At 32.4% G+C, this 27,570-nt stretch overlaps 2 protein-coding genes and 1 long non-coding RNA gene across 4 annotated transcripts; 1 reads left to right on the plus strand and 2 right to left on the minus strand.

Moving 5' to 3' along the window:
• Positions 1-1,695: 1,695 nt before the first annotated feature.
• Positions 1,696-15,638, minus strand: LOC105319599 (COP9 signalosome complex subunit 7b). Of its 2 annotated transcripts, none has more exons than XR_010711966.1 (10): positions 15,567-15,638; positions 10,397-10,459; positions 9,984-10,146; positions 8,082-8,157; positions 6,344-6,432; positions 4,496-4,555; positions 4,164-4,306; positions 3,871-4,001; positions 3,146-3,270; positions 1,696-1,987 (listed from the first exon to the last, which is right to left on the minus strand). XR_010711966.1 is itself a non-coding variant. In XM_066079055.1 (10 exons), the coding sequence occupies exons 3-10, from the start codon at positions 10,137-10,139 to the stop codon at positions 1,951-1,953; spliced, it is 792 nt and encodes a 263-aa protein (XP_065935127.1). In that variant the 5' UTR covers positions 10,140-10,146; positions 10,397-10,459; positions 15,567-15,637; the 3' UTR covers positions 1,696-1,950. The 2 variants fall into 2 exon arrangements, 1 of the variants encoding a protein (XP_065935127.1); XM_066079055.1 differs by having other exon boundaries at positions 3,896-4,001; positions 15,567-15,637.
• Positions 11,658-14,721, minus strand: LOC136273740 (uncharacterized). The gene has a single exon (XM_066079054.1). The coding sequence runs from the start codon at positions 14,714-14,716 to the stop codon at positions 11,915-11,917; it is 2,802 nt and encodes a 933-aa protein (XP_065935126.1). The 5' UTR covers positions 14,717-14,721; the 3' UTR covers positions 11,658-11,914.
• A 3,079-nt stretch (positions 15,639-18,717) lies between the features above and the next one.
• On the plus strand, positions 18,718-21,615 carry LOC117692913 (uncharacterized). The gene is made up of 2 exons (XR_010711968.1): positions 18,718-18,970; positions 21,041-21,615. It is a non-coding gene; the product is annotated as an uncharacterized lncRNA (long non-coding RNA).
• The last annotated feature ends 5,955 nt before the right edge of the window (positions 21,616-27,570 follow it).

A 27,570-nucleotide genomic window follows, 5' to 3' on the forward strand; every position in this document is an offset into this window, starting at 1 on the left:
AAAACATGCAGAAATTTGAAAATTTATCAGGTATTCACCCGTTTCAGACATTTTTATACCCACCCAATGAAAATTAGTTTGCTCTCTAGTGTGTTTTTGTATTTTCCAGCATATATAGACTGCATTTTTATTATATATTTATTCACCAAATTTTTGTATACATATATTTTTAGTTTGTTTTCATAGAAAGTCAGGGAAACATTTGATCATGCTGTCAATTTCTTTTTGTTAAGAGTTAATTTTGTTTAATTTAAAAAAGGTTCCAAATCTATTTTGTCAAATTTTTTGCAAAACATATTACCACTGATTTTTCTGTGCTACATTTTGAAAGAAAACTATCCCATGTACTAGCTCAATATTAATCGAAAATAGAAATAAAATTATATCAATATGGAATCTAGTTATTCTTGGTAGGATTTTTTTTTTCCGTCCAGTGTGCACGTCAACAAATACAGGGTATCATACGCAAGATGTATATACTAGTAGAATATTCATTTAAGTTTCTTTTAAAATACATATAATTTTACTTTTAACAAGAATTATTGCCCTCTACCCTGAAATTTATTATGGTACTTAAAACAAAGCAAACATTTATCTGTAGTAAACTATATACATATGTACTAATTTTACTTTGTGTATAGATCTTGTATAGCAAGCAGAATACATGTACATACAAGTACATGTAATTGTGTCTATGTACAAAAATTATACTTGATTAATAAAGACATAAATTCATTTATTTTTCAGACTTTCATGAATCTGTAATTCAAATGAAAAGAATTTTGCATGTACTTATTTCAAAGGGGCATGGTCACAATTTGGGTCAAAAATTATTTTTCAGATTTTAATGTTTACACAATTACTAATATGGAATAGTCTGAAAATTTGTACATAAGTTCAACATCATCTGAAGATGTGCACCTACAATTCTTATTAAGATTGGACAAGAATGATTTTATGACAGTTTTCAATTTCCCTTATTCTATATATTGTTCACTAATGTTGAAAAGGTAGGTAATCTTTACAAATTCTATCAATCAACAATAATGCCTTAAAATTTTGGTAGTATCAAACCCACAACTAAAAAGCCAAGGTATATAAGGTTAGGTTACGCCTGTTGCTCTGAACACTGAGCCATTTAAGACGCAAGAAACTAGATATTTGAATACTATCTGTTACTTTGGCCATGAATTTACTGACTTGTATTACTTTTTCAAATCCTTCAACTGTTGGGATACAAAATGATATTTTAGTGGGTCATCTCTCCACGTTTTTGTTGATTGAAATTGGTTTTCCCATTAGACGTCATTTAGACTGAGAAAAAGGAGCACAGACCCACTCAGTGACTCTTTAAAAAAAAAGGAATTGAAGGTCTAAAAAAATGACACTATTTGGAGGTTTTGATACGTATACGCCTGTTTGAGTTAACATATTCCAAGTATGGAAGACATTTAAGGGTTACAAATTGATGATATGTTAAATATATATTTTTGTTAAAAAATATCAGATTTATTAATATTTTAAATTTTTTAGTATCAGTCCATGTATAGACGTTTTACATGCCTTATCTACCCATCTTCTTTATACATCTACTTTGGATTTCATAGTAACTTAATTAAAATTAGGGGTATTAGTCCAATTAGGACAGTTCTAGTTGATTGAACTTTATTTATTCATGAAGAAAAACGCACATCATAACAGAAAATAATGACTTTTAATGCAAGTCCTGATGGCAAACACTATCAAATAGCAAAAATTATCAAATGTTCCAAAACCTGATGGCAGATTAGTTCATAGTGTGGAGCAATAATACACAGGAGTAAACATGATGGTTATAACGGTCCATATTATCTGTAAAATTTTTTTCTAATTTCCTCCTTGCTGTGGAACAAGATGTCACAATATATTATGTAAAACACGGGTCCATAGTTGTCACTCATTCCATCTGTGTTATTTCCAGAGTTTAGCACTACCACTTCCTCTTAATCTGTAAATAAGAGAAGGTTTCATAGATCCAATTTATGAGGTGACATATATAGAAGAGCACCGCTAATGCTCCTACTTTTAATAAACTCGTGGCACTTGCACTTCATATATTGGTACCAGAGCATGCAGGGATGGGGTCGGTTAGGTTACTTGGAAAGTAAATAACTAAATTACAGTTACTTGCTTAAATCCTTTAATTTATTACCATAAATATAATGATTTTCAAATGTAAATAATTCTATTACAATTGCTGTGCAGGTGTATTTTATTGAATAACAAATTACTTTTTGAGAAAATACATTTATTTGTTGACTTAAAGCAGATAGAACAGATTAAGGTAGTATGGGACACTTCCATATTGTGACATACTTCCTATTGAAATGAGCAATAAAATCAAGTATAGTTTTATAAAAAAAAAATCTCAGATTTTTTTTTACCTAACAGCGTAGCGCATTGGGTTGGATCGAGTGTTATCTACAAATTTGTAAGTCATGAGTTTGAATCCCACTGGGGCTTTTATGATTTTTACCTTTCCAAATACTTATTTTTGGGTCAAATATTGTAAAATTTGAAATGGTGAAAGTATTTTGATTATAAGGTACTTTTATTTACATTAATATGGACAGGTTTCTCATTCCACTTTAAACAAATTTGTCATGAAAATTTACTAAAACCATGATTTAGCTATAAGTTTTAAGTTGTGTTTGTTCAAAAGTCATGTCCCCTATCATATACCTCTCAGGTCTGAAAGTCTTTCAAGTTAGTGTAATATTATTAAAGGGTATAAGTATTTGTTATAGGAAAATTATATAACATCAGGTGCTTGTGACCTGACTCTACTCTTAACAGACATGCTGTTTGATATACATGTATCAAAGAAATTACAATGTCTTGCTGTGGAATCCTTTAAACTTGTTGGACTAATTTTCGCATTGTCATTTTTCACAGGTTCATGATAACGTTAATTTGTAGATTTACAAAGAAACTTATTTGATCCATGAATTTATACTATTTTTCATATTTTTGTTATGAATGTATATTCCTTGGTGAGAACAAGGGCCAAAGAATTAATGAAAACTAAACTATCATAAATTTTAATGATTCCAAAGTATTGATAGTTTTCAAAACAACTAAAACAGCCCATAACTACTGTAGTTACCCCTTTGTTTTGGAGGATTTCTTGCTTGGTTTATCACAGGACATAGACACTTGACTATCAGTGACCATCTGTTCTTCTGAATCCTGTTGCTGTGTGTTCTTCAATGTTTTCTTTATATTGACAACCTATTTCATAAACAACAAGGCTTTATACAGTAATATCAAACAAGAGGCCCAGGGGCCATATCACTCACCTACGCAACAATAGCACAACTCTGATCAAATCAGCTCTATGGTATCAAATACAAAATATCTTAACAATGAAGTATCTGATTCTCCAGGTATTCTTATGTTAAACATTGAGCCCTTTTGGTTCTTTTTTGAGAAAAGACTTTCCCCTCTTCTTATTTAAACATAGGTAGTCAAAGATTACAGAGCTAAACAAGACGAGGCATCACCTTTAAGAGACCACTATAAAAATTATAGTTAATGATTTTTATTACAATATTGGATATTGTAGTGTGGTTTGACACAATATCATATAATATCATAGGATACAAAATTTTATCATATTTCATGTAAATGTCATAATGTTTTACATTATAAAATGTATAACAATACACAACTGTACATTACAATGTTGTATCATATGATACAATATTTCATATAAGGTTTAGCTTTTCTAGCCCAATGCTTTTTGAGATCTGAAAATCTCACTTGAGCACAGGTAAGCTTAAAATGCTTTAACAACATTGAACTGATTGGAACACTCCGTTTGATGTTTACCAGAATAACCATTGCTTGATCTTACTTCCTGTTCAATCTGATGTTTAATTCGTATGTTGTTCTCCTTATTTTGGTTAGCCTTAGAGATCTGGGTTTCTATACTCTGCAACATTGCCTCACAGCCTGTGCACCTGAATGTTCATCAAATTGTTTTAAGCTACATGGACATGCATATATGTACTGATGAAAAATCCCGATGAAATGAATATTTCTTTAAGAGTTAGTATATTTTAAATTACATGTACACAAACTAGTTGTGTGTTTGATATAGTGAAAGAATTTGACCCACTCACCAGTCTTGAAGGACAGATACAATTTCTGGGACAGCTTCGGGTCGAATGTCTCGACCTAAAGCATAATCCACCTCCAGTTGTTGGTTCTTTTGATCTAACTTCCCATGAACAATATCAGCATAGATAACTTCAATAATTAAATCCTGAAACACAAAACCCTACATTCAAAATATCTGGACAAAGTAGAAGAATAGATCCTGTATAATAAAGATTTTTTCAATTTTGTCGGGATATTCTCTTGCCCCTTTTGTAACAGGATGATATCATAGTTATATCACATACTGAGCATTGCAAATCTCAAGAAGATCTTAATTATGGACAATACTACATACTTCCAGTGTTCGTAAATTCTGCATATCCAGTTCTTCTAATAAAACAGAATAGGGAATGCACTGAAAAAATTAAGAATAATTGAAAATATTTTTAACCAGCATATGCATAATTCATCATGAATTTGTAATGATACTAAAAATATTCCAAGAAATACATTGAACATAAGTTATCAAAGATTACAGAGCTCACCGAGACAATGCGTAACCTTTATGAGACCACCAATATCATTTAATTTATATGAATATCAAAGTTAATGATCCTTTTACTATATCATATTGTATTGTATGGTACAAAATTGTATCATATCATATGATACAATATACAAAGTGGCCAGTTAATTCCATGGGGGGGGGGGGGGGGGGGTGGAGAGTTACTGACCACATATAAACCGTATTTGGTCAACTACACACCATGTAACCAATATATCTTATTGACTGCCTTTGTTTAAATTACATATGTACAAATAGTTAATAAAACAATGAAAAGTAAATGTTTTATAACAGTGTAACAAGTTTCGATTTGGGTACAAAACTCTATGAATGACTTCATAATGCTCAAAGAGAGCAATAGTTTGTACTGACGGTGTATCGTTTATACAAGTGACTGCTGTCAATAATTAGAAATATAAAAAAAAAAATCACTAAAAGAGTGAAAATCAAGCATTTTATAACAAAGTTACAAGCTTCAATTTGGATACAAAACCTGATGTTTCAATATGCTAAGAATGATGTCATAATGCTCAAGGAGTGCTATATTCCATACTAACAGTGTACATACAGTATAACAGGTATTTTCTGTGGCTCAAAATTTTTGCAGTTTAGACACCAAAAGGTATCAAATTATACTCTGTGTTTCAAATTTCTGCGATCACTTTAGACGGCAAAAAACAAATTTAAACATAGAACATGTTATAAACTGTATCAAATTTTGACTCCATCTTTGCGAGTTTATTGAGACTCTGCTAGGGTTATTACCGCCCATACCTAGTGCAGTGAGGGTGTTAACTTCCCATTATGTAATCAGCCATCTCTTATACAAGATGTAGTAACTGTCGCACGATCAATGTGTATCTTAGATATGGCCAACAAAGGGCATCTGCTCCCAAAACTTTAACATGCTCCAAAATCCTAAACCTCCTCAAGCATGTGAAATTTATCCCTCATTTCAGTATTCAAGTGTGTCAAGTCTATAAGTATGCCCAGATACACCATCCATGCAAGTTCTGTGAAGATAGGACCAGTTATAGTTTATATACAGGACCTGCTCTGAAACCAGGTCAGGACGCTGAGGGTATAGCATAAGCTTTCCCTGATTTTGTCTCGGTGAGCTAAACATTACAATAATTCTCAAAATGAAATAAGCATTTAAACAAGTGAAGTTAAAATCAGTTTGTATAATACATCTTCAGGTCTTGTAAGAGTAAGAAAAATACTGGAACCTACATGAATGAGCCTCATGACTTTAAAAAGAATAATAATTAATAAATTGTATTTTCATGAAAAGATACAATTTGTATCAATACTCAAATGAAAATTTATAAATGTAGGAATGAATGTGTTCATGTACAGTTGTGTATATGTTAAACAACAAGTTAATTTATCATCATAAGACAAAAGTCAAGCTTATTATTTATTATCCAATTATCCTTTGTCTTGTATACAAATATATCAATAATATATCACTCTGTAAACTGGTAAATTATACTACATACTATATACTATATTCTATGATTATTTTATAACACCACTTCTTGACTTTGTATTTTGGAGAGGGTTTATATAGGCTTTGCCTGTTGCCTAATCCATTTGATTACTCAATAAAATATGTTTAAATTAAATGAAAATTACCTTGTTTTTTGTTGCTAAGGAAACAATAGTCAGGTGCCTTAGTTTATCTAACTGTGCTGGACTTAATGATGGAAGGCTGGAGGAAGCCGCTGTACAACAGAAAACAATATAGTAATCAAAAACTGGTGAAATTTTTTGAAAAACATTGATAATTGGCTGCCCTCATAAGAAAAAGGCCCTTAACTTTTGACCTCATAATGCTCAGAAAACGCTGCGATTTTAAAAAATTTTTTATCATTTGTTGTGTTGTTAACACAGGAGTAAGGCTTTTTTAAAATACCCAATGAAAATTATTTTTCAGTAAAATATGACATGTCGATAAAAAAAATAGGTATTTAATAAATCAAATATCATTTTTTTGGTGAGTTACTATACTCTTCAAATGTAATACATGTATTGCACACAAGCTGATGCCTATATTTCATAAGAATGTGCCAATTCTTTATGGTCAAATTTTTTACTTTTTCTCAGTCACACAAACATCACGCTGTGACTAGATGTATTTACTAGGGATGTCAATTCTACTCCGTTGGCTTAGTTGATCGGAGCCTTTAATCTAGCAATATTCAAGTACTTATTGATTTATTTGAAACTGTGTGTCCTTTTCAAATCAAATAATTCTACTGTCACATACACCGTATCTTTAACCATAAACATTTAAAAAACGACTTATGAAAATAAGCATTAAATGTATTTGATTTCAAATAACTTTAAAAAGTATTTTATTTTAAAATCCATAAGCTAATGTCTTATCTTTTCCTCTTTCTTGTGACGCTTACAGATAATTGAGCTTAATATCATCTTTAAAAGAAAATCAAACGTGACCAATTCATGTTAAGTCAAACAAACTGAAAAGTCTTTCCCCAAAGGATACTTGTAGCAAGTTTGGGTTTATATTAGACCAGTGGTCTGGAGAAGAAGATTTTTAACACATGGAACCCTATTTTCACTCTTTCCTGATTATCTCCCCTTCAAAGTCAAACTGCACTTCAATTGAACAAATCTGAAAGCCCTTCACCAAAGGATGCTTTGTACCAATATGTTAAAATTGGCCCTATGGTTCTGGAGAAAAAGATTTTTAAAACAATTAACCCAACTTCCAGTCTTTCATTCCCCCTTTGAAGAGGGACTAGCACTTCATTTTTTACAAACTTGAAAGCCCATCCCAAAAGGATGCTTTGTACCAAGTTTGGTGGAAATTGGCTCCGTGGTTCTGGGAAAAAAGATTTTTAAAACATTGAACCCTATTTTCACTCTCTCCTGATTATCTACCCTTTGAAGAGGAAATGGCCCATTATCTGAACAAACTGGAAAGCCCTTCACCAAAGGATGCTTTGTGCTAAGTTTTGTTGAAATTGGCAAAGAAGATTTTGAAAACATCAACCAATTTATCACTCTTTCCTTATTATCTCCCCTTTAAAGATGAACTGGCCCTTCTGTTGAAATTATTTGAAAAGACCTTCCCCAAAGAATGCCTTGTGTTAATTTTGGTCCAAATTGGCTTAGTGGTTCTGGAGAGGATGAAATTGTGAAAAGTTTACTATGCTGCTGATGACATTGACGACAGATAACAGACAAATTTTGATCAGTAAAGCTCACTTGAGCCTTTGGCTCATGTGAGCTTAAATGTGAGTGTGAAATTTTGACCTTACGGGCCCTTTTCTCATAGCAACAGTCAATAGAATATAGTAAACAATTGAAAATTTTATCATTCAGACATGTTGTACAAGCACAGTACCTTTGTAATCTTTGTAACATCCATAAGCAAATATGTTGAGGAGGTTGAAGTATTGTGAATGTGCACTAGATGCAAGCTGAAAAGGAAATATTCTTATACCAGTAAGTAAGCTGATACACAAACAGTCAAACTGATATCTCGAACTAGATTGGACTGTTTAAAAACTTTGAGATATTCGAGATATCGACAGTAAAATACGTAAAAAAATAAGTGTTTGGGACTTAAGTCTTTTTGACATATCCATTGTATTCAAGATATCAGTGTTCGAGATATATCAAATTCAACTGTACCTGAATTCTTCTGACTTAGATTGCATACATGTATTAATGTCTTAAATAAAGCAGGAAAAAGATGAACAATTTCTTCATTTTTTGTAGTCTCTTAGGCTTAAGGATCCTTGCATCATCTAAAGTCAAGGGTTTCTGAACTACATAAACCCTTGACCAGACTGGCATAGTTGGATTGGGGGCTAGAAACCAGCTCTTTGGTTGGTGTCATTAAAGTTTGCATTATCCAATAAGAAACGTTGTTTCATGATTGATGTTAATGATGCAATGATTAACTCTGCTCCACTGTCATTATAAAATTATAAAATTTGGACCCTATCCAATATAACTGTGATAGAACAAACTGACACTTCAACTGACTAGCAAACAAACTACAGGACTCTTGTTAACAAAAATTGCTACAGTCTTAAGTTTGTCCCAGGTTACTGTTCATTAACTTTAACGAGTATACATGGTACACACACCTGTCAAAGAAATGCAGAAAAATTGATACAAGGAGAAAAATTCAAGATTTCTTCAAAGATACTTCATCCGTTTTTACCCACAGAAACTACAGATAGCTAAACAAAAAAAATTTTTTATGGAGATTTATAATGAGAAATTTTGTCATCTTTTCTCCATTCGGAAGCACGAGAGAGACCTAGCAGCTCGCAAATTTTTTCTTTTTATGTCATTTGAAATGCAAAATCTCCCTGGACATATTATTTTTTGTTGTGTTTTGAAACGTACAGTGGTAGATGGGCAAACTGAAAATCTGATTTTTTATCATTCTAATGGATGAATGCAGTTTTGGCACAAAGGTACATGCGACTATCAAAATATTAAGCAAAAAAGCAGTGGAAGCAGAAACTAAGGACTGAGTCAGGACTCGTCATTAACACTTGTCAGCTACCAGTGAAAATAAAATTTGGACATGTCAATATTGATGGGCGCTTGTCTAATTGGACATGTGATTTTTTATTTAACAAAGTCTTCAAATCATTAAAAAAAAGGCAATCGATGAAAAGTTTATTACTAGTTCTGGAAGGAATGCTTTATCAAAATAGTTTTGATAAAAAATCAGACAATTAAAGTTGAAATTCAGAAATATCGTGATCTCTTGTCTGAATTGACAAGTAGGATAAAAATTCAATGTGGAGCCCTGAGAGTAATGTGAAATAATACAAATGAATCATGTATCAATTTCACAACTATCCGGCGTGCAACCAGTTCTCGCCAAGTACTACCGGTATTTCTTACAAGTGCATTGTTATTTCATTTTTCGTACGTGATTTTATTTGTTAATAAAATGATGTAACAACGCACTGGCAAGGGTTTGTACTCGGCAGGAACTGGTCGCATGCCTGTGCCAATCATGAGTTATTACTGTAATGCCTTCGCCATCTAAACAGACATGTCATCCATTCTAAACCAGTGAACCTGGGAAGAAGATATATTGTTTTTGTTGTTTCAGGGCACTTCCTAAATAAGTTGTACCACAGATGAACTGGACTACTAATATAAGTGGTTTTGGTATCCTAATGGTCAATATGTCATTACGCTATATTAATTAAACATTATTTCAGCAACAATCAAATTAATATCAATTCAATATGCTCTGCAGTTAAATATTTACCTCCTGAATATGTGGCATATCCAAAAGCTCTCCAAAGACGTAAACTCCCTGTGCATCCAGGGCTTGCTTAATAAGCTCTACAGCTCCGGCACCCTTGGCAGTTTTGGCCAAGAGAACGAACTGTTCCAAAGGATTGGGAGTTGCTTTGTCTGTCATCTTAAATCTATAACACAAATAGAAATAAAAAGTGGAATGTTCTTTTTATCGACGCATAGAATTATCAAGTTTAAAAAAATGAATGGATATATGTATGATTTACTGTAAACATTAACTATTATTCCTGCAGATCCTGTGCCAAACCTGATAGTGATATTTGATAAATAATAAGAAAGGAATTCGGACAATCAAATCAAAAGATTTCTTATCTAACAATAAAAGGAATGAATATTAACTAAAGCATTAAAAGTAAATACTTTTGTTTTTCTCAAACCAGGAGTATCCTACTACAAAGCGAAAATCTTCATCATGTTCATGGTCTGATTGTAGCTATTCCACCTAAAATTAGAAAATGAGAACTCAGATTTAAAAATAATACCAATAGGTCTTGACCTTCAAAACATGGCTATATATAAAACACATTTCATTGGTTCCTTGGTTATGAATAATTAACTTGCTATAATCACTAATAGCAGAGTAAAGACTATTGTACCAAAGGGCAATAACTCTAACTTTCTCCCAACCAAGAAAATGAATAAAATGAAAGATAACTCTTACCGTCTGTACTTATAGTCTTTTTCAAAATGTTGAATAACAGTGATCCAGGTTGGTTGTATCTGAAATAAAATAAATAAGAGATAAATAAACATATTACCTTTATATAAAAGAGAAAACAAATACTGTACCGGTAAATAAATTTATGTACCAAAAAGCAGTGAATGCCAAAAAAATATACCTTTTATAAAAAGATTTCCTTCTTGTATGTCAATATTAATCTCTCTCTCTGTTAGTTCAAACTCATTGCCTTCCTTCTTCTCTTTATCATCCCAGTACACAACCTGAAATATAATTTATAGAATTATAATCCTGTCCTTATCAGGAGAATATTTTATAGTTCAAGTACACAGCCTAAAATATCATTTCTTTTTCCAAAAATTTTTCTATTCTTATTACTTGCACATAATATTTGCAATTAATTAAGGCATGTGGCTAATTCGTTCATAATTACATATGTGAAGTACTGTACATTTATATAAAAATGAATTTAACTGAACATTTAGGCAATACACCTTACACCAAAAACATTAATATGAACAAATAACATTTAAAAACATGCACAATTAAGACATAAACATACAACCAATGATGATGAGTAGTGAATGCATCATGATGAAGAATTAAACGTTTACTGATGTATTTTCAAATAGATGTATAAAATTTTACATGTGTAATAATATATCAAAATATTAATTATTACAGAGAGTGGGAGGTGATTTTCTTTTGTTTTTTGCACACCACCACCCCTCTTTTTGAAAATCATGAACATTTTCCTCAAATTTGGGAGATATGATTAAAAAATAAGCTAAAAAGTTAAAAACTAAGCCTGTTAGAGTCTGTAATTGTGGACAAAGTTTAAATTAAATTTGTCAGGAGAAACAGACTGAGAAGAGATTCATTACATATATGGCAAACAATTCACAATATTTGTAAAAAAAAAAAATAAAAATCTTGATGCTTTCTTCTAATAGGGAATATCTGATAATTTTTAGAATGGGAAACTGCTTAATATGGATTTTATTTACACCTTAAAAATCATTCTTTTAGTCGTAGGTAGTAACCATATAGAAATGCATATTATATACAGTATTTTTATAAAAATATTCTCTAATTATTTACTTCGGTGGACCCTTTACAGTGTTGTTTTATTATAAAGTTACCATTTAAAAGGCCCTTTGGGCCCCTTGTATATTTATTTAAAGGATGTTTTACAAAATTCATAATGTTATTAAGTGCCATGCATATAAGTTTAATGCATTGATTATATATGTGAAACAGTGTAAACTCCTCATTGTTAGGATGAAATACTTGACGTATTTGAATATCTGATATTCAATTACTTTGAAAACACCATCTTCGAATCCTCTTATCTCTCCTTCATACTCTTTATTTTCTCCATTCTCCAGTGTCCATGTGTGTATGATGGCTTTGCCCACTAAATCACTTGCTTTGTATTTCGGTGTATTTCTCCTTAACATTATTAGTTTTGTAAGATTTTGTTGTAATTTGCTTATGTCATATATTTTGCCTTTTGATGAGAATTGTAAAAGTTCTTTATAATTTTTGTCGATCTCAAACACTTTTTTGTATATGTTTATTTGTTTTTTTAGGCTTTCCATTTTCCCCTTTTTGGTTCTCAATTTTTCCACCTCCTCCTTGATCTTTTCTTCACTCTCCCACAATCCTACTGTTCTCATGTCCTCTATTGCCTTGTCTATTTGATTAACTTTTCTCTCCTTCTTTCTCTTTGCTTCATTCTCTTTTTGTTCTAAAATCTTCGTTTGTTTAATAAAAAGTTCCTCTTGTCTCTCTCTGTCCTGTTTCATAAAAACTCTATTCTGTGATCTTGCACTATCTATAATTTCCTGCTGCTCTTTCTGATCTTTATCTTTAAGCCAATTTTCTGTTCTGTTGTTGGAATATAAAATGCAGCTTTCTATGCTGTTGACAGTTGAGGTAGAAGCTGCTTTAAGTTTAAAATCCAATTGACCCATAAGTCTTTCTAAACATATATTATTAGTTGTACATGAGTTACATTCAGGTAAATCACCTTGATGAACATTAAAATACTTCCCTCCTTTTAAAAATTCATGAAACAATTTTGAAACTTTGCTTTTTAAAACAGAACATAAACGTTTTATAAAAACACAAGTAAGATCGTTGTTAAGCGAAGTTTTAAGTAAAAAATCAAAGACACCATCATAAAAACAAGGACCATAAAAAAGTGAAACTTCGTTATTCAATGCTAAAATAGGGTTTTCTACCAATAAATCTAAAACATATAAAAGTCTCTGGAACACACTGCCCATAAGTAAAATGTTTCCAACTTCTGTAGCTTTAACAAAATATGGTTCAGTAATAATTTTACAAATAATACCCAGAGCTCTCAGTAGAGTTAAAAATGTTTTGTTTTGCAAGCATAAAACAATAAAATTCTGAATAAAATTGTAAGAACTTTTCAAAGAATAAAAATACTGCAATATATGTTTATGCATAAAAAAAGTACCAGCAGCATTATAAAAAAAAACATTAAAACGGTTACCTCTAATATTTACAATTGGAATATTTTCCACACCATGGTTTTTCATGTAAACCTGTAAAATATTTGGGTCACCTGTCCCATCTTTGTAAAATAATTTTGACACAGATTTTAAAAGAAACAAAATAAAAGGCTCTCTTAAAGAATGGGTATAGCCAGGAAATTTAAAACACAACTCTTGCTCAATATTAAAAATCTCTTCAATGCATACATCAGAAAACTGTAAAAGGGGGTGAACAGAACATTTAAAAGAATGTACAGCATGATCAATGTCTCTAGCTAAAATATCATTAACTTTCTGCTCTGTCGCACACCTGTCAGTCATAAAACATGAAACGTTATTTAAAATATTCTCACTCTCACCCTCTTTCTGCGATATATCACATAAAATTTCTCTTGTTACATCGACATAAGTCTCACCCTTTCCATCACACACCTCTCTCACACCTGCAGACAAAACTTTCTCACCAGTATTAAATTGAACTCCATAAAAATGTTTTCCCTTTTTTGTAGTAGCGTCTCTATGCATTGTTATGTTACAATTATTTTGTATTTCTTCATTAATTTGATTTCTGGACACAACACCCATTTCACTTGTAAAAATTGCTGCTGTACTTTTGGAGGGAAGATTTTCAACATTGATATCAAATAAATCTAAAACACATTGAATTATTGGTCCAATATGAACCAAACCTATGTTTCTGCTTCTAAAATTGTAGTATAAGTTTCGTAATTTAAAATTATATGGCTTTCCTTTCCCACTCTCCCTAAAATCAACATTTTTTTTTACATGTACAAAATCATCATCAACATTTTCATTTTCTTTCTGAGACAGCAAATAATCAATTTCAGTTTTTAACTGAGCAATCACATTTTTTATGCTATTACACTGTACACTTTTGTCATTTTTTTGAACATTTTCTTTTTTCTTCATTTTTTTTATGACATTTTCTAATTTTTTTATTTTTTCTGTTTGTTTTTTTATTTTTCTGTTTGTATTTTTTACATTAAAAGACCTTATTCTGTCTTTGAGACCTGCATTTTCCCTCCTCAAATGAGTAATCACAATGCTCTGCTCAGATATTATCTCCTGCAGCCTTGTATTACATGTATCTTCCTTGAAATTCTCTTCTCTCTCCATGGATGAATTCGACTGTTTTTCTTCACATCCACTTCCATCACTTGAGGTTTTTTTCATATTGGGTAACTCAAATATATTGTTCACATACTTGTTCAACTTCTCTTTGTTTGTGTATTTCTTAAGTTTTTCTATTTCTTTCTGAATTCGCTTCACTTTATATAATAAACTTACTCGGTTCACCTTCGAATATTCAATTTTTAATCTGTCGCACACTTCATGATGTAGACATTTCATGAAGTTAGCACGGTCTTTGTGCTTCAAATATATTTCACTAACATTTAAGTACGTAAGTACCATGATTATGTGCAAAACGGTGAGTGTTATCTGAATTTTTACCATAAATGCTGTGCAAAATGAAATACCAAACAAAAAATGAAGACAGACACACAAACATAAAGTAAACAAAATGTACAAGACAAAGAAATATACTAAAAAGAAAAAAATAAAGAAAACAAACCAAATAAAATAATATGAAAATGAAGAAAATGATGAAATGAAAATATCAGGCATAAATTGGTTATGCATATGTAATATATATATATATTTACCTTCTATGAAAAAATTCAAGCACTGTGTCACTCTTTACTCTCTGAAGTCCTAAAATGATACAAATAAATTAATAATTTTTTTTAATGAGAATATCGTTGTCAATCTGCCTTCTTAATGACATTATGTTTGAAAGAATATCTGAAGTTTAAAAAGAAATGGACTATATCAAGGGCAGGTAATTAGATTGAGACCAAATTACTGTGTTGACCAATCTACTTAGTTTTAAAAAAATCGTGCAAAAACGTGCAACGTTACAGAAAAGAATTTCAATTTCAATAACCATCAATAGCATTTGAAAAATCATTTAGCATGTTTAAATGGATGCTACTTCTTATCTAAGTCAAGAAATCACAAAATATACAAATGTATTGACCTTTCCTGCGGATATACTTATATTGGTTTTATTTTATTTAAAGAAAATTAACAGGTTTTAAAGGGTTCTTGGCAAAGCACATAGTAAACCCAAACACCAACACAGCTTACACACCACTGTCATCAACATAGGAGTCCATCAAGTGAAACTTACCTCGATCTATCTATATGATCCAATCTCCGTACACTATAGCATGCAAATATGGCTACCAGGTGCCTTCCGGTTGTTACTATTTTAAGATTAAGATGGCGTTAACTGGAATAGCTACTGATTGGTCAACATCGAAACATCACAGGAAGTTTACATGTTATCTCCCTTACAAAATGATTCTAAATTTTAAAAACATGAACGAGTCCACATTTTTATTCCGGAAAAAGTGAACCATTTTGGTGTCCCAATGAGCATTTTCGGAATCTTAGAAACCCGACAGCGGACTTCGGACTGTGTTCTTATTAGTTGAGGGAAAATGTCCAAAAGAAGTTTGAAGAATTTAAATTAACTATATAATATAATTATATAGTTGATTTATTGAACTTAATTTTTAACCATAAATAGTAACGTTAACTTCATTTGCTCTCATAATTAATTTTATTTCAATATTCTATTTCGATATTTTCTATGCTTCATTCAAAAGAATTCAAGACGTTATTTTAAATTGATTTTTTTCTATAGTAATTTCATGTATATCATAGTGATACCGGACGAAAAACTGGGGCAGGCACGTAGCATCGTTTTTGAAAGTGGGGGGGGGGGGGCAGACTCATCAAAAAAATCTTGACAAGCAAAAAAAAATTTAAATTTAAACTTTCCCAAAATTTTCAAAATCCTAATCCGGGGGGGGGGGGGGGGGGGGGGGGGGCTGGCGTAGTATATCACTTCACTTTCACTCCTCATTTCCTTAATTTTATATCAATTTTTTACATACTCCCAGAAATGTGGGGGGGGGGGGGGGGCAACTCCATGATTATTCAATTTTTTATATGTAAAATTTAAAAAATTTGTTGCTGCGAGAAAAAGGCTTTCCAATGCTAATGATCTTCTGGGGCAAAAACCATGATCATTGTTTATATATGTTGCACTTTTGTACCCAGTTTATCTGAACTGATCAAATCACCCTTTAAACCGAAAGTTACTAGGCTCGTATCATTAAGAAAATTGTGTTCTCAATAAAATGTTTCCCAAAATCTTCAAAATCATAATCCGTGGGGGGGGGGGGGGGTGGGGGGGCTGGCTTATTTCCTTATTCTCTTATCAATTTTTTCCATTCTTCCAAAAAGGGGGGGGGCAACTCATTCATAGTTCAAATTTTTACATGTAAATTTTAAAAATTTGTTGCTGCGAGAAAAAGATGCTGCGTGCCTGTTATATACAATGTCTGACATGTACATACAGAAGCAAGACTTGGTGGAAGATTCTGCCCCCCCCCCATCGGATTAGGAATCTTTTTTGCTTGTCATGATACTCTCTCTCTCTCTCTTTCTCTCTCTCTCTCTCTCTCTCTCTCTCTCTCTCTCTCTTCTCACACTCCTCATATAATTTATCCATAATTAAATGTTTAAAAAGATGTTATGATTTCTTGTATGCGTGGCCTAGTGGTAAAGTGTAAAGTCTGGTCGATTTTGTGGTCGCTAAATCGATTCCCAATGCTGTATAAATGCTATCTCATCCTGTGTTGTTTTTTTTTTCAAATCCTTTAGTACAACTCTGTGTATGACATCCAATATAAAAAGATCTCTTTGGTACCATTACATTTTTTTACATTAAGATGCATTGCATTTTCTGGAGGTATGACTCGGAATATCAACTGATATCATCATATAACATATAACTTCAGTTCTATATAATTATTAATTTTTCGATGCAGACAAATCAGTGGTTTCAAACGCCATTTTAAAATCAGTACCTATTTAGACAGGTATACAGGTATCAACATATTTAAAGGGCGCTACATATGTGTACGTTTATATGGTCAAAAATATGATATTGTCGATTCACTATGGTGATCATATGCATGCTCGTTTTTAATTATCTATTCATTGATTTTGTTCAATATGTTTATTTGTATTTGTATTTGCTTTTACAGAAAGCTTAAATACACTCGTTAAATTGCTATCTGTGAAATTTTGAAATACATGTACTAGCATAAAAGTGAATATTAAATTACTATAGCGTTAAGTTCTGATGCATTATCTTTGTGATTTACTGTCTGTATTTTAAATTCTCTACTTCATATTATTATTTTTTTTTTTGGTGCTTCATGGGGTATGAAGGTAGATAGCATAGCAGAAAAATACAAAACCTGCGTAATAAAAATTGACGAGCTTTGTTTCACATGAATGAATGTGTTTACCTTTTGGCCAAGGACCCAAGCTAGTGTGACAAGCATCAAAGAATTTTTATTTCTTAATGTCTCTTATGTGGGTTCCTTACATTTACTAGATCTTAACTTCAAGATGTACATATTGTCCTTTACAAAAAGTTAGATTATTGAGAATCAAAATTTGTACATGACAAAGTTGTCATGTACAAATTTTGATTCTCAATAATCTAAATTTTTGTAAAGGACAATATATTGGTTTCTATTTTGACTTTTTACCATTAACAGATTACGGATTTAGTAAGCTGTTAGCATCGTTTCGACCGAGTAATCGGATAAGCGGTTATAGCAGTTGCCATCCCATATACATGTACTACTATATACCGGTATTAGATTTACAACACTGTTCTCTCTCTCTCTCTCTCTCTCTCTCTCTCTCTCTCTCTCTCTCTCCCTCTCTAAATATATGTATTAGATTTACAACATCGCTCTGTTATGGTTACTTTTAAACATCCATTTGTATTACCTTCAGCGCTCATTCCCACATTCTATGTACAAAACATTTTATTTCTGTCGACGAAAATGGAACTGGTATGTACATACACCTAACGCTCAAGTGCCAGTTTTACACACCTCTATTTACAGAGGTATAGAGTACACTCAGCTCTTAAAGGCATCTGGACTGTGTTAAATTTCAGAAAAAATATATTATCAGTCAAGGCAACATACAATGTATTTACCTCATATATTGATCAGACTTTTTTTTTTATACCAGTTCCATGTTTATAAAATGTCCATATAATGTAGAAAATCTTAGAACAAATTACATTATAATAACTGCTTGAAGAATATTATCCAAATCTATGTCATTATCCCCTAGAGTGGAACAAAGACCGATTGTACCCCAAAACACAAGCCAGTCATTGATTACATAAATATTCCCGCCAACATGACATGCAACAAGACTTGTTATTTAGTTGCAGTTGTGCATTAAGCATACCTATATAACTAGTAGCATACTGTGTTTGTAGATCTTTGTGAAAGGTTGCCAGTCAATTTATTTTAACGTTTATCTATATATGTGATTATAAATCCCAGCGACCAAAAAAAAAACCAATAGAAAAGTACCTTTGAATAAAACAAGCAAACACATCTATTCAAATTCAATGTCATAAATATATAAATTTTTTAAATCGATCCATATTCAAACAGGTCCTTATATTTTATTTGTTATTGATTCTGCAGGGCGAGTCCTTAGTTACCACCATATTAGAAGCCGAACAGCTAAACCTTGGGCGCACATTGAATCTTTTCCCGGGAGGCTTCACTGCACACATTTCAATCAACTTTAAAGGTAAGAAAATTATGAAAATTGCAGGTACATGTCGACGCTTTATATAACGTTTGTAAGTGATGTGATGTAGTTTAAGCTGTTTTTGGAGATGTTGGATACAGATCTTAACTTTCAAAATCTAAAAAAAAAATGTTGACCTTCCCATGTGACTTTATTATGGTAAATCAAATACCCTTATATCGTTATTGTCGTCTGCCTCTTAAAATGGCATCTTAATTACACCATACATACAAAGAGTGTAGGAGGCTAATTTTCTTATATGGAAAATCGAGTTATGCGCTACACGTTGTGTAAATCTCAACCAGTTTTTTTATCTTACGTACGCCTATGTGTACTTGTTAGCATTTCATTACATATATGTACTTATCCGTACACGTAAAAAATCGTAACCTCTTGGCATCTTAATTACATCATGGATACAAAAATTAACGTCACATGAGAGATGCTGTTTACCAGTATTGATCCAATCAATAATTTCTTGTCGTATATATAGTTTCTAATTTAGTATTTATGGGCAAATGATTAAAAAGTACTTTTGTTGATCAATTTAATGCATACCGTGCGACCGCTACCTCGCTGCTGTATGAGAAAGACCATTGCAAATAAAAGTGTCCAATTTGATACTCAAGTTCATTGAACTTTCAGGTATCATCACCAAGAGCCAATGCCGACTCAAGGTCACGCAAAATTCTTGTAGTCCTTTCACATTGTCGGGTTCGAAAAACTCCGGAAAGCTCCTCTGTCATGCAGTCCCAGAAAAGGGGGGGGGAGACATGGCGACTTGTGGGTTTTCATAACTGTATGACGGACCCGCTCATAGTTAGCTGAATCTGTTTATGGATTTTTCCCTTAATTATACCAAAAACTGTTGTATGGTGCATTTTTGTTGTTGTTTTTATAATGATGTGTCCATCAATAAAATCGATCACAATTTGCTTTTTTTAAAGTCACCACTATGCTAGTAAATTATGATCTAAACAGAAGAATCAAGTTTACGTTCAGGTGTGTTGCACCGCTTTTCAAAAAGAACTCATTTTTGCATTACAAAAAAAAAAATAAAAACTCTCATCAGACTGTTGTCAAAACAAAAATGCAGCGCTGTAGAAAATGAAAGCGAATTTAAACCATTACAATACTTTGAATGCACGCACTTCTATTTGAAATTCGTCACGGGGTAGAAGTGATTGCACCCATAGAAGGGGTCGAGACAAGTACAACGGAATAAACCATGCAGAAGAGTGACGCATGTACATGTTAACAACAATCTACTCTTTAAAATTAATAGATTTTCTTTAAATGAAAATCCAATTGAACGTTTACACAAAATAATTTTTTAGCATTTAAAATCTTTGTTATGAATATGGCCGACTCATTGAGAGCTTATTGCTCGGTTTATAACCAAATAATGGATGTTAACGACAATGACATACGTACCGTGCTCTTTACAAATAAAGAGCACCAAGTTTTTTTCATTGAATATTGTATATATAATGTAAATATACCGCTATGAACAAGTATTTACACGGGTGTAATTGTATACCAAAATAAAATGAACTGCACTTGTATAAGATAAAATGTTAAAATATGTATCTGGTTATCTCCTCTTCTAAGTTTTTAGGGGATAAATCAAACACATTATCAATAATTAATTACTAGGGGAGGGGTCGTGATTGCTTTAATTTTTTGTGGTTTTTTTTGTTTTAACTTTTGTTTTTGTGTTCGAAACAAACAAAGATCTATTTTAACTTTATGAAAGAGATTTAACATTGCATTATGCAATGCATATGGTTTTCGAGCGTTAAGGTGCCAAGTGTGATCGGTTTAATATAGATGAATGGACTGATTTTGTCAGTTTCTGATTACAAAAGTTGCACCAAAAGAAGTATTTTGTATGATGTTACATGTATTTACACTCTTTATAGAAACAACCCTTTAGTGTTATGGAACAAACTCAGATTTGACGATCCAATCCGAACAACTGATGTTCGGTAGTTCAAATATATATACATGTATATACTCAAACTGTATACTCTGATTTTTAATAAAAGATGTTTATTATTATTTTTCTAGATGGGAAATGCTTGTTCGGGTGGTAAAGGGAAAGGTAATGGGGGAGTCATGAAGTCAGTGAACAAATTCTGTAAATGTGGAGGACCACGCCCCCATTCCGGGCATAGCCGAAAGGGTTCCGGTCATAGCCGAAAGGGTTCCGGAAAAGGCCGAGGCAAAGGTCATGGTCGTAAACGAAGAGGATCGGGATCATCCAAAGGATCACATTGACCTAATGTCTAATCTAGTTGTTATGTTATATCACCATTGTTGTTTGTTGACTGCACTCACTTCAAGCTACTCTACGTTACTTATATGAACTGTGAATTTGTTGAATTAATTTCCCCCCACACTCAAAACGGTGCTTTCAGACTACTGGGTATGCTTACATGATACGAGAGGAAAAATCCAAGCATTGAAAATTGACATGAAGCAAGAGTGAACATAATTTGAAAATCTAGGCCAGTTTGACATGCTCATGCGCTTTTCAACTTTAAGATACCCATGTATTATACATAAAAATAACAGTAATTAACTCTCGAGACTTATTTTGTTTATTGCAATGACTTTGCAGATATGAATAAAGTTTTAAAAAGAATTGTTAAGTTGGCGTGTGGGTGGAGCGTGTGCGCAGTGTGCTTGTTAATTTTTGATACATTTAATATCAAAATGATCGATGGAATAACGAATAACCACGATCAATCGTTGAAAATTGTTTATTATTGTTGTGTCATATTAGATATAATTAGAGTCTGGTGCAAGGATGACTGTCGATTTTAATGTGAATTGGCAGGCACGTAGCATCGTTTTTGAAAGTGGGGGGGCCAGACCCATCCAAAAAATCTTGACAAGCAAAAAAAAAAAAAAAAAAATAAGGGAAATTTCAAGTTTCCAAAAATCTTCAAAATCCTAATCCGTGGGGGGGGGGGGGGGGGGGGGGGTAAACACAACTATGCTTCCAAAAAAAATTCTTCCCTACCAAAATTTTTTTTCCTCAAAATCATGAAATTCCTAATCCGGGGGGGGGGGGGGGGGGGGGGCGGTAACTTCAATTTCACTACTCATTTCCTTATTTTCATTTCAATTTTTTACTAACTTCCAAAAAAGTGGGGGGGGGGGGGCCAACTCCATTATAATCCATTTTTTTTATATGTAAATTTTAAAAAATTTGTTGCTGCGAGAAAAAGTGGGGGGGCCTGGCCCCCCCTGATGCTACGTGCCTGATTGGTCCCCTGCGTTTTTAAAAAATATATTTTATTCACCATAAACGGACCAAGGTATAAAGAAATCAATGTATTCATCAAAAGAGTGATTTAATTTTAACTGAGGATGTGCGAGTAGGGTACGTAGCGTTATTAAAACACCTTAGAATTGGGCTGAGAGCATTGTGGAATCAATACATCCCTGGATACTGCTTTGGATACTGGTATTCAGGCGTCATTGACTCTGGAGAAACTGGTAATTTACCCTGTATCGTATCGATGCATGAAATTGTTTCTTCAATTTGCAATTAAAAAATAGTGAACTGACCCCCCCCCCCCTCTCTCTCTCTCTCTCTCTCTCTCTCTCTCTCTCTCTGGGTGAATGGTTAGGTGTGAAAAGCACTAAATAAAATCAACAACACTAGGCATCTAAAATGTGTCGGACCTAATATGGCTAACGACACGAACGAATGAAATTTTAATCGTTCGTGTTGGTTTTTTTTTATATAAACTTTTATATATATAAGAGAGAGAGAGAGAGAGAGAGAGAGAGAGAGAGAGAGAGAGAGAGAGAGAGAGAGATATTATGTTAACACAGCGGTTACTTTATTTCAGCGTCCCACGCTTCCGTCGTCGAGACCCTTTTTCCATGAGTATAGCAAGTTTTCGGCAAGGGTTTCCCGTTTCAGTTATTTTGTTTGAAAAACATATGCCGCCAAAAAGAGCTACACAAAAACATCTGTTGAACAACAAATCTTTGCATTTGTTAAGAAGATAAAATAAAGGGGAGAGCTAATTATTGCTGATAGATTTGAAGAGAAAGCTTAAAAATCATGCTGGACGACTTTAAGGCAGGAAACAAAAAGGGACAGCCGTGAAATACTATATCGCCTCCTCTTTTATCACGGCTTAGTGCGAGGGTTTTACGGATTATTTCGGATGAATGCAGATGCAATATTGACTTCTACGCTTGGTATCAACGCAAAGGAGCACTCCGTTCATTTCATTCCATCGTAAAGGTGAAAAAATAATCTTTGGGAAAATACTTCATATATAATTACAAAAAGAAAATGATTCTGCAATGCTTTCCTTTACAAAAGCAATGCTCTTTGGGAGGTCGAATAACATTGCATGGACCACTGAAACCCCCAAATAAACAGTCTGAAGTTGAACACTATCCACGGCAAAAATAAATGTATGTTTCCGTGAAGTTCAACAAAGAATTCCTATGTTATGATCACTTATTGTAAATATTTCCTGTGCGATGAAAACGATTCTTTTGAAAAAGTTTGTTTGCAAACAGCACATTTTCTCAACACCAAGAAGAACAAGTAAATAAATCGATGATATAGAATTAGCATATATATAGAACATTAATTATATTTCTGTAGGTAGATACCGGTATTAAATGAAGAATTCATGGTAAAAGTAATCTTAGGATTAACTCGATTTGTAAAAAGACATGACTTACTTGACGCGGGTGATTTATATGGAGTGAATTTACTTGATGTTTACTTTCAGTGTACATGCCGTATGTGCCAGTGTGAAATCCTCAAGTGCAGTGTGAAACAGCAAGTGCATTATTAGTATGTACAGTGTACTTACATTGTGGCAACGCACTTTGAAAAAAATTACGCACTTTGAAAAAAGTGTTCAGCGTGCGTTAAATTTTGGATAAAGTTTGCGCACTTTGACAAAAATTTCAAAGTGTGTTATGAAGGTACATCAACATTTTTTCTTATCGAGACACTAAACGCACTTTGAAAAATATATGTATAAATCACAAAGTCTGGACTTGAAGTTTCTAATTTGTTGATAGTATGGTGATGTGGTAACACTAGCAAATCTAATTTACCGTCTTTGAGAAAGGAGAGGAGACGGGGGTTAACCAAAGATACAGTTCAATTACCAGTATATCATTTAATTAGTTACAGAAAGAATGTCCAATACCCCTCATATTTCCTTCCAAAACATATGATATTCAGAAACATGTAGTAAACGTATAAGAACGAAAAAAGAAAAAAAATATGTGATATTGAAAAAACGAGCTGACCATAAAATAATTCTACAATGGTATGTTATAGAATCTGCAAGGATTTCACCATAAACCCTTTTTTAAAATTCTTATTTAATAAACCACTTCATTATATAAACAAAAGTTACATTGCCAAACATTAAATTATTATAAATTTTTAAACAAACATAAGGTGTGGGATTTTTTTTCTCGCACTGATGTTCTAAAAGGTCACACTATTTTCGATAAACATTAATAATGTATACTTTTTTCACATCATGTTTGTTTATAAGCACATGCAATTGAATCCAATTGAGATATGTTATACATTGATATCCATTATCAATATAAATAAATCATTTTCGTTTCAGGCATAGACCAATGTACCAGATAAGAAATGAATTTGCTGCATACAAAAGAAAGCAAACGGTAATTGCTCAGCGATGCAGTTTATGTTATATTTGGATAATTAAAATCTCTTGAGTTGTTCTTTATGTATAAATTGTCAAACAACATAAGCTTCCGAGAAAAGAAAAAAAATTCTAATCGAGAAACAGTTTATCAAGTTAGCTGAGAATGCATGTGGCTTCTTTTTTTTTCCAGATATCTCCCATTGAGAATAAAAAGTTGAAACAATAATTTTAAAATATCGACGATGTCAACGCACTTTGAAAAAAAATATTTTTTTTCAAATTGTATTGACTTGGTCCCAAAATTAACGCACTATTTTCCAAAGTGCGTAGTTGTTCAAAATACGTTGTAACAATGCATACATACAGTCTTTAGAAACGTAAACATAAAATATGTAAATCCATGAATACCTATACATTTAGCTAACTTATCGTGATTTGATATGTTTTCATTAAACAAGATGTCGCACGCACTCCTCATTAATCACAACACGCAGGAGAGGTCCAAACGTTTGCATTCAGAATTATTCAAAAAATAAATTGAAATTTTGCGTCTTCTGTGTAAATCATTTCGGGGTAATCTGTTTCTGGATGGGACCATATGCATTTATAAAATTCATATTTAAAATCAAAGTCAAAAGGTAAGAAATACTCTTTTAAAAATGTATTAATGTAAAATAATGTGAGATAAATAATCATTAACCACTAGCATTTAATCGCGTGGAATTGTAAAATCCCACCTTGGGAAAGCCTTGTCTAGACCCCCCCCCCCCCCCCGGAATAACTCGAACCATGTCATCGGTATAAATGATATTATATAATACAAGGTCAGGAAAAGGATTTTGCGCGGATCAAGAAAATTTTCTTTACAGTATTCCACCTTCCAGTTTCAATTGAAAGTTTGTGGTTACATTTTCTAAATTTTGTAAAAGCAACTCTTTGATCATTTGAAGGTTTGTTTAGATACATTTTTGATTCAGAGCTTTTCTTCCACACTCTGAAATTCAAGCATTTGGGTGAACTTTCTGGACGTTTAAACCAGTCTCTGGTTAAGCCAAACTGATACTTTATTACTTAAATACAGACATAATAAACCCCCATAGTTAAGTATATCTCTGTCACATAAATTCAGCCATGGCTGCATAAAAAAACTTTAGAAAAGCATTTATAAAAATTAGCAAGTTTATAATCACGTGCCAATTAAAAGTTTAACCCAATACTGTTATTTTTAATTTTTAGAACCTTTATAAAAATTACCAAAGGATATCGCCAAGTTTCCCCATACATGTAAACAAAACAATTTGGAATTCTAAATCTATATAATAACATGATTTGATGTTTAATGAATCTAAAATATGTGTTTTCATATCCATACATTAAACTTTGTTTAGCTACAGTAGCGTTTTATTGCCACATTGACACTTTTTAATGTGTAAGTTTTTGTGAACTTTACGCATATAGTGTACCCTATACAAATATACAATGAATGATTCTATCACACACATAAAGTGTAACAGTTACACATTAACGTGTAAATTTTACTCTTTATTTGTAGAAAATATCTATCTATCTATCTGTTAATATTATAAATATTAGGACATTAGAAATTGTTTAAACTATAAAAATACCATTAACGCTATTTATTATTGTAACAAAATTAAGTTTTATATGACATGTGCTTGAAAAAACAAGCGTTCAAAAACACCATCGAGAGAACGCGTGCGCGCCGGTTGCAATTTGGCTACAAAAAGCTTCAGGAAATCTTTGAGGTGAGCCAATATTTGTCAAAATGTTTTCTTTGCTTGGGTGCGCGTGTCAAAACTTCCCCGTTGACTGTTCATTTGCAGGAGGGCATGAGGATAAAAGCAGATTACCGTTGTTCCCAAAGTAATTATGGGATTCTGGCGGTGGCGCTGGACGAGGGGTTTGTTTACCCTTATCACTGGGGATCACTTAAATATTGGTACAGAAACAGAGTTGGGTTTCAAAATATAATAATGCATTTTGGAGATTAGCTCCCCATCAGGGCGGGTCGGAAACGATGACTGTCTGGAATATATGCCTGTGCGTGTCAAATACCGCTACATGTGATTATTTCACCGCCATATTCTTGTATCTAATGATGTTTGAGATAAGATTCTAATGAAATAATTTGGTATTCCATGAAATGACAATTCATTAACAGCAAGATATGGAATATACGTAAAACACTACCAGTGAAGCATTATCATGATACGTTCAGATTCGTAACCCTTTTAAAGCTTAAAATCTTTAAAAATTGCGATTTGCAAAACCTCGATATACCGGAATTTGGAACAAATTTTCCAAATAATGGTTTATAATCACAGATACTTAATATAATAACTTTTATATTTGAAACGTACGAAAGTATCTTGCGTTATGTTTGTTATTTGTGTTTCAAAGGCAGAGTGAACAAAATGAACCTAGCTGTGTATTTTTTGAAAGACGTTTCGGTCTTGATCATACTGCACTTATATAAGATATCATATATTTGCATGATTCATTAAATAAAATTCAGCTCTCATACTCTAGATACTGGTAATATTTAAAATGGTGACAAAAATTACCCCCGTGTAATCCAAAAAATTCAACTACTCGCATCAAATCTGTGACAATTACGGCAGTCGACCTTGACCAGATTATGATTTTGGACTAACCATTGTGTATTTGGGTTTTGGTAACAACTGTTCACACTTGATTGACACAATCTTTTATCATGGTCATTGGTAGGCGCACAGGCACGGTCCATCTAGTGCGTTTCCCCGCTGTACCTGCATGTGTGGGAAGCGCAAATATTCAGATTTTTCATAGTTATCTAGATATTAAGCATTTAATCATTATTTTTTGAAAGATATAGTCTCATAACTGCAGCGGTGTGTGCATTCAAACTGAGTAACGCGCGTA

This window comes from Magallana gigas, chromosome 3 (genome assembly GCF_963853765.1).
Source record: "Magallana gigas chromosome 3, xbMagGiga1.1, whole genome shotgun sequence".
In the NCBI taxonomy this organism is placed as follows: Eukaryota; Metazoa; Mollusca; class Bivalvia; order Ostreida; family Ostreidae; genus Magallana; species Magallana gigas.

Bases quoted from the DNA above. Each gene is read 5' to 3' on its own strand.
- LOC136273740 (XM_066079054.1), bottom strand. From the start codon at position 14,716: ATGGTAAAAATTCAGATAACACTCACCGTTTTGCACATAATCATGGTA.
- LOC105319599 (XM_066079055.1), bottom strand. From the start codon at position 10,139: ATGACAGACAAAGCAACTCCCAATCCTTTGGAACAGTTCGTTCTCTTG. The intron at 4,307-4,495 runs GTATGTAGTATT...TTTGTGTTTCAG, and splicing joins AGAATTTACGAACACTGGAA to GATTTAATTATTGAAGTTAT. The intron at 3,271-3,895 runs GTAAGATCAAGC...TTTATGAAATAG, and splicing joins AACATCAGATTGAACAGGAA to GTTGTCAATATAAAGAAAAC.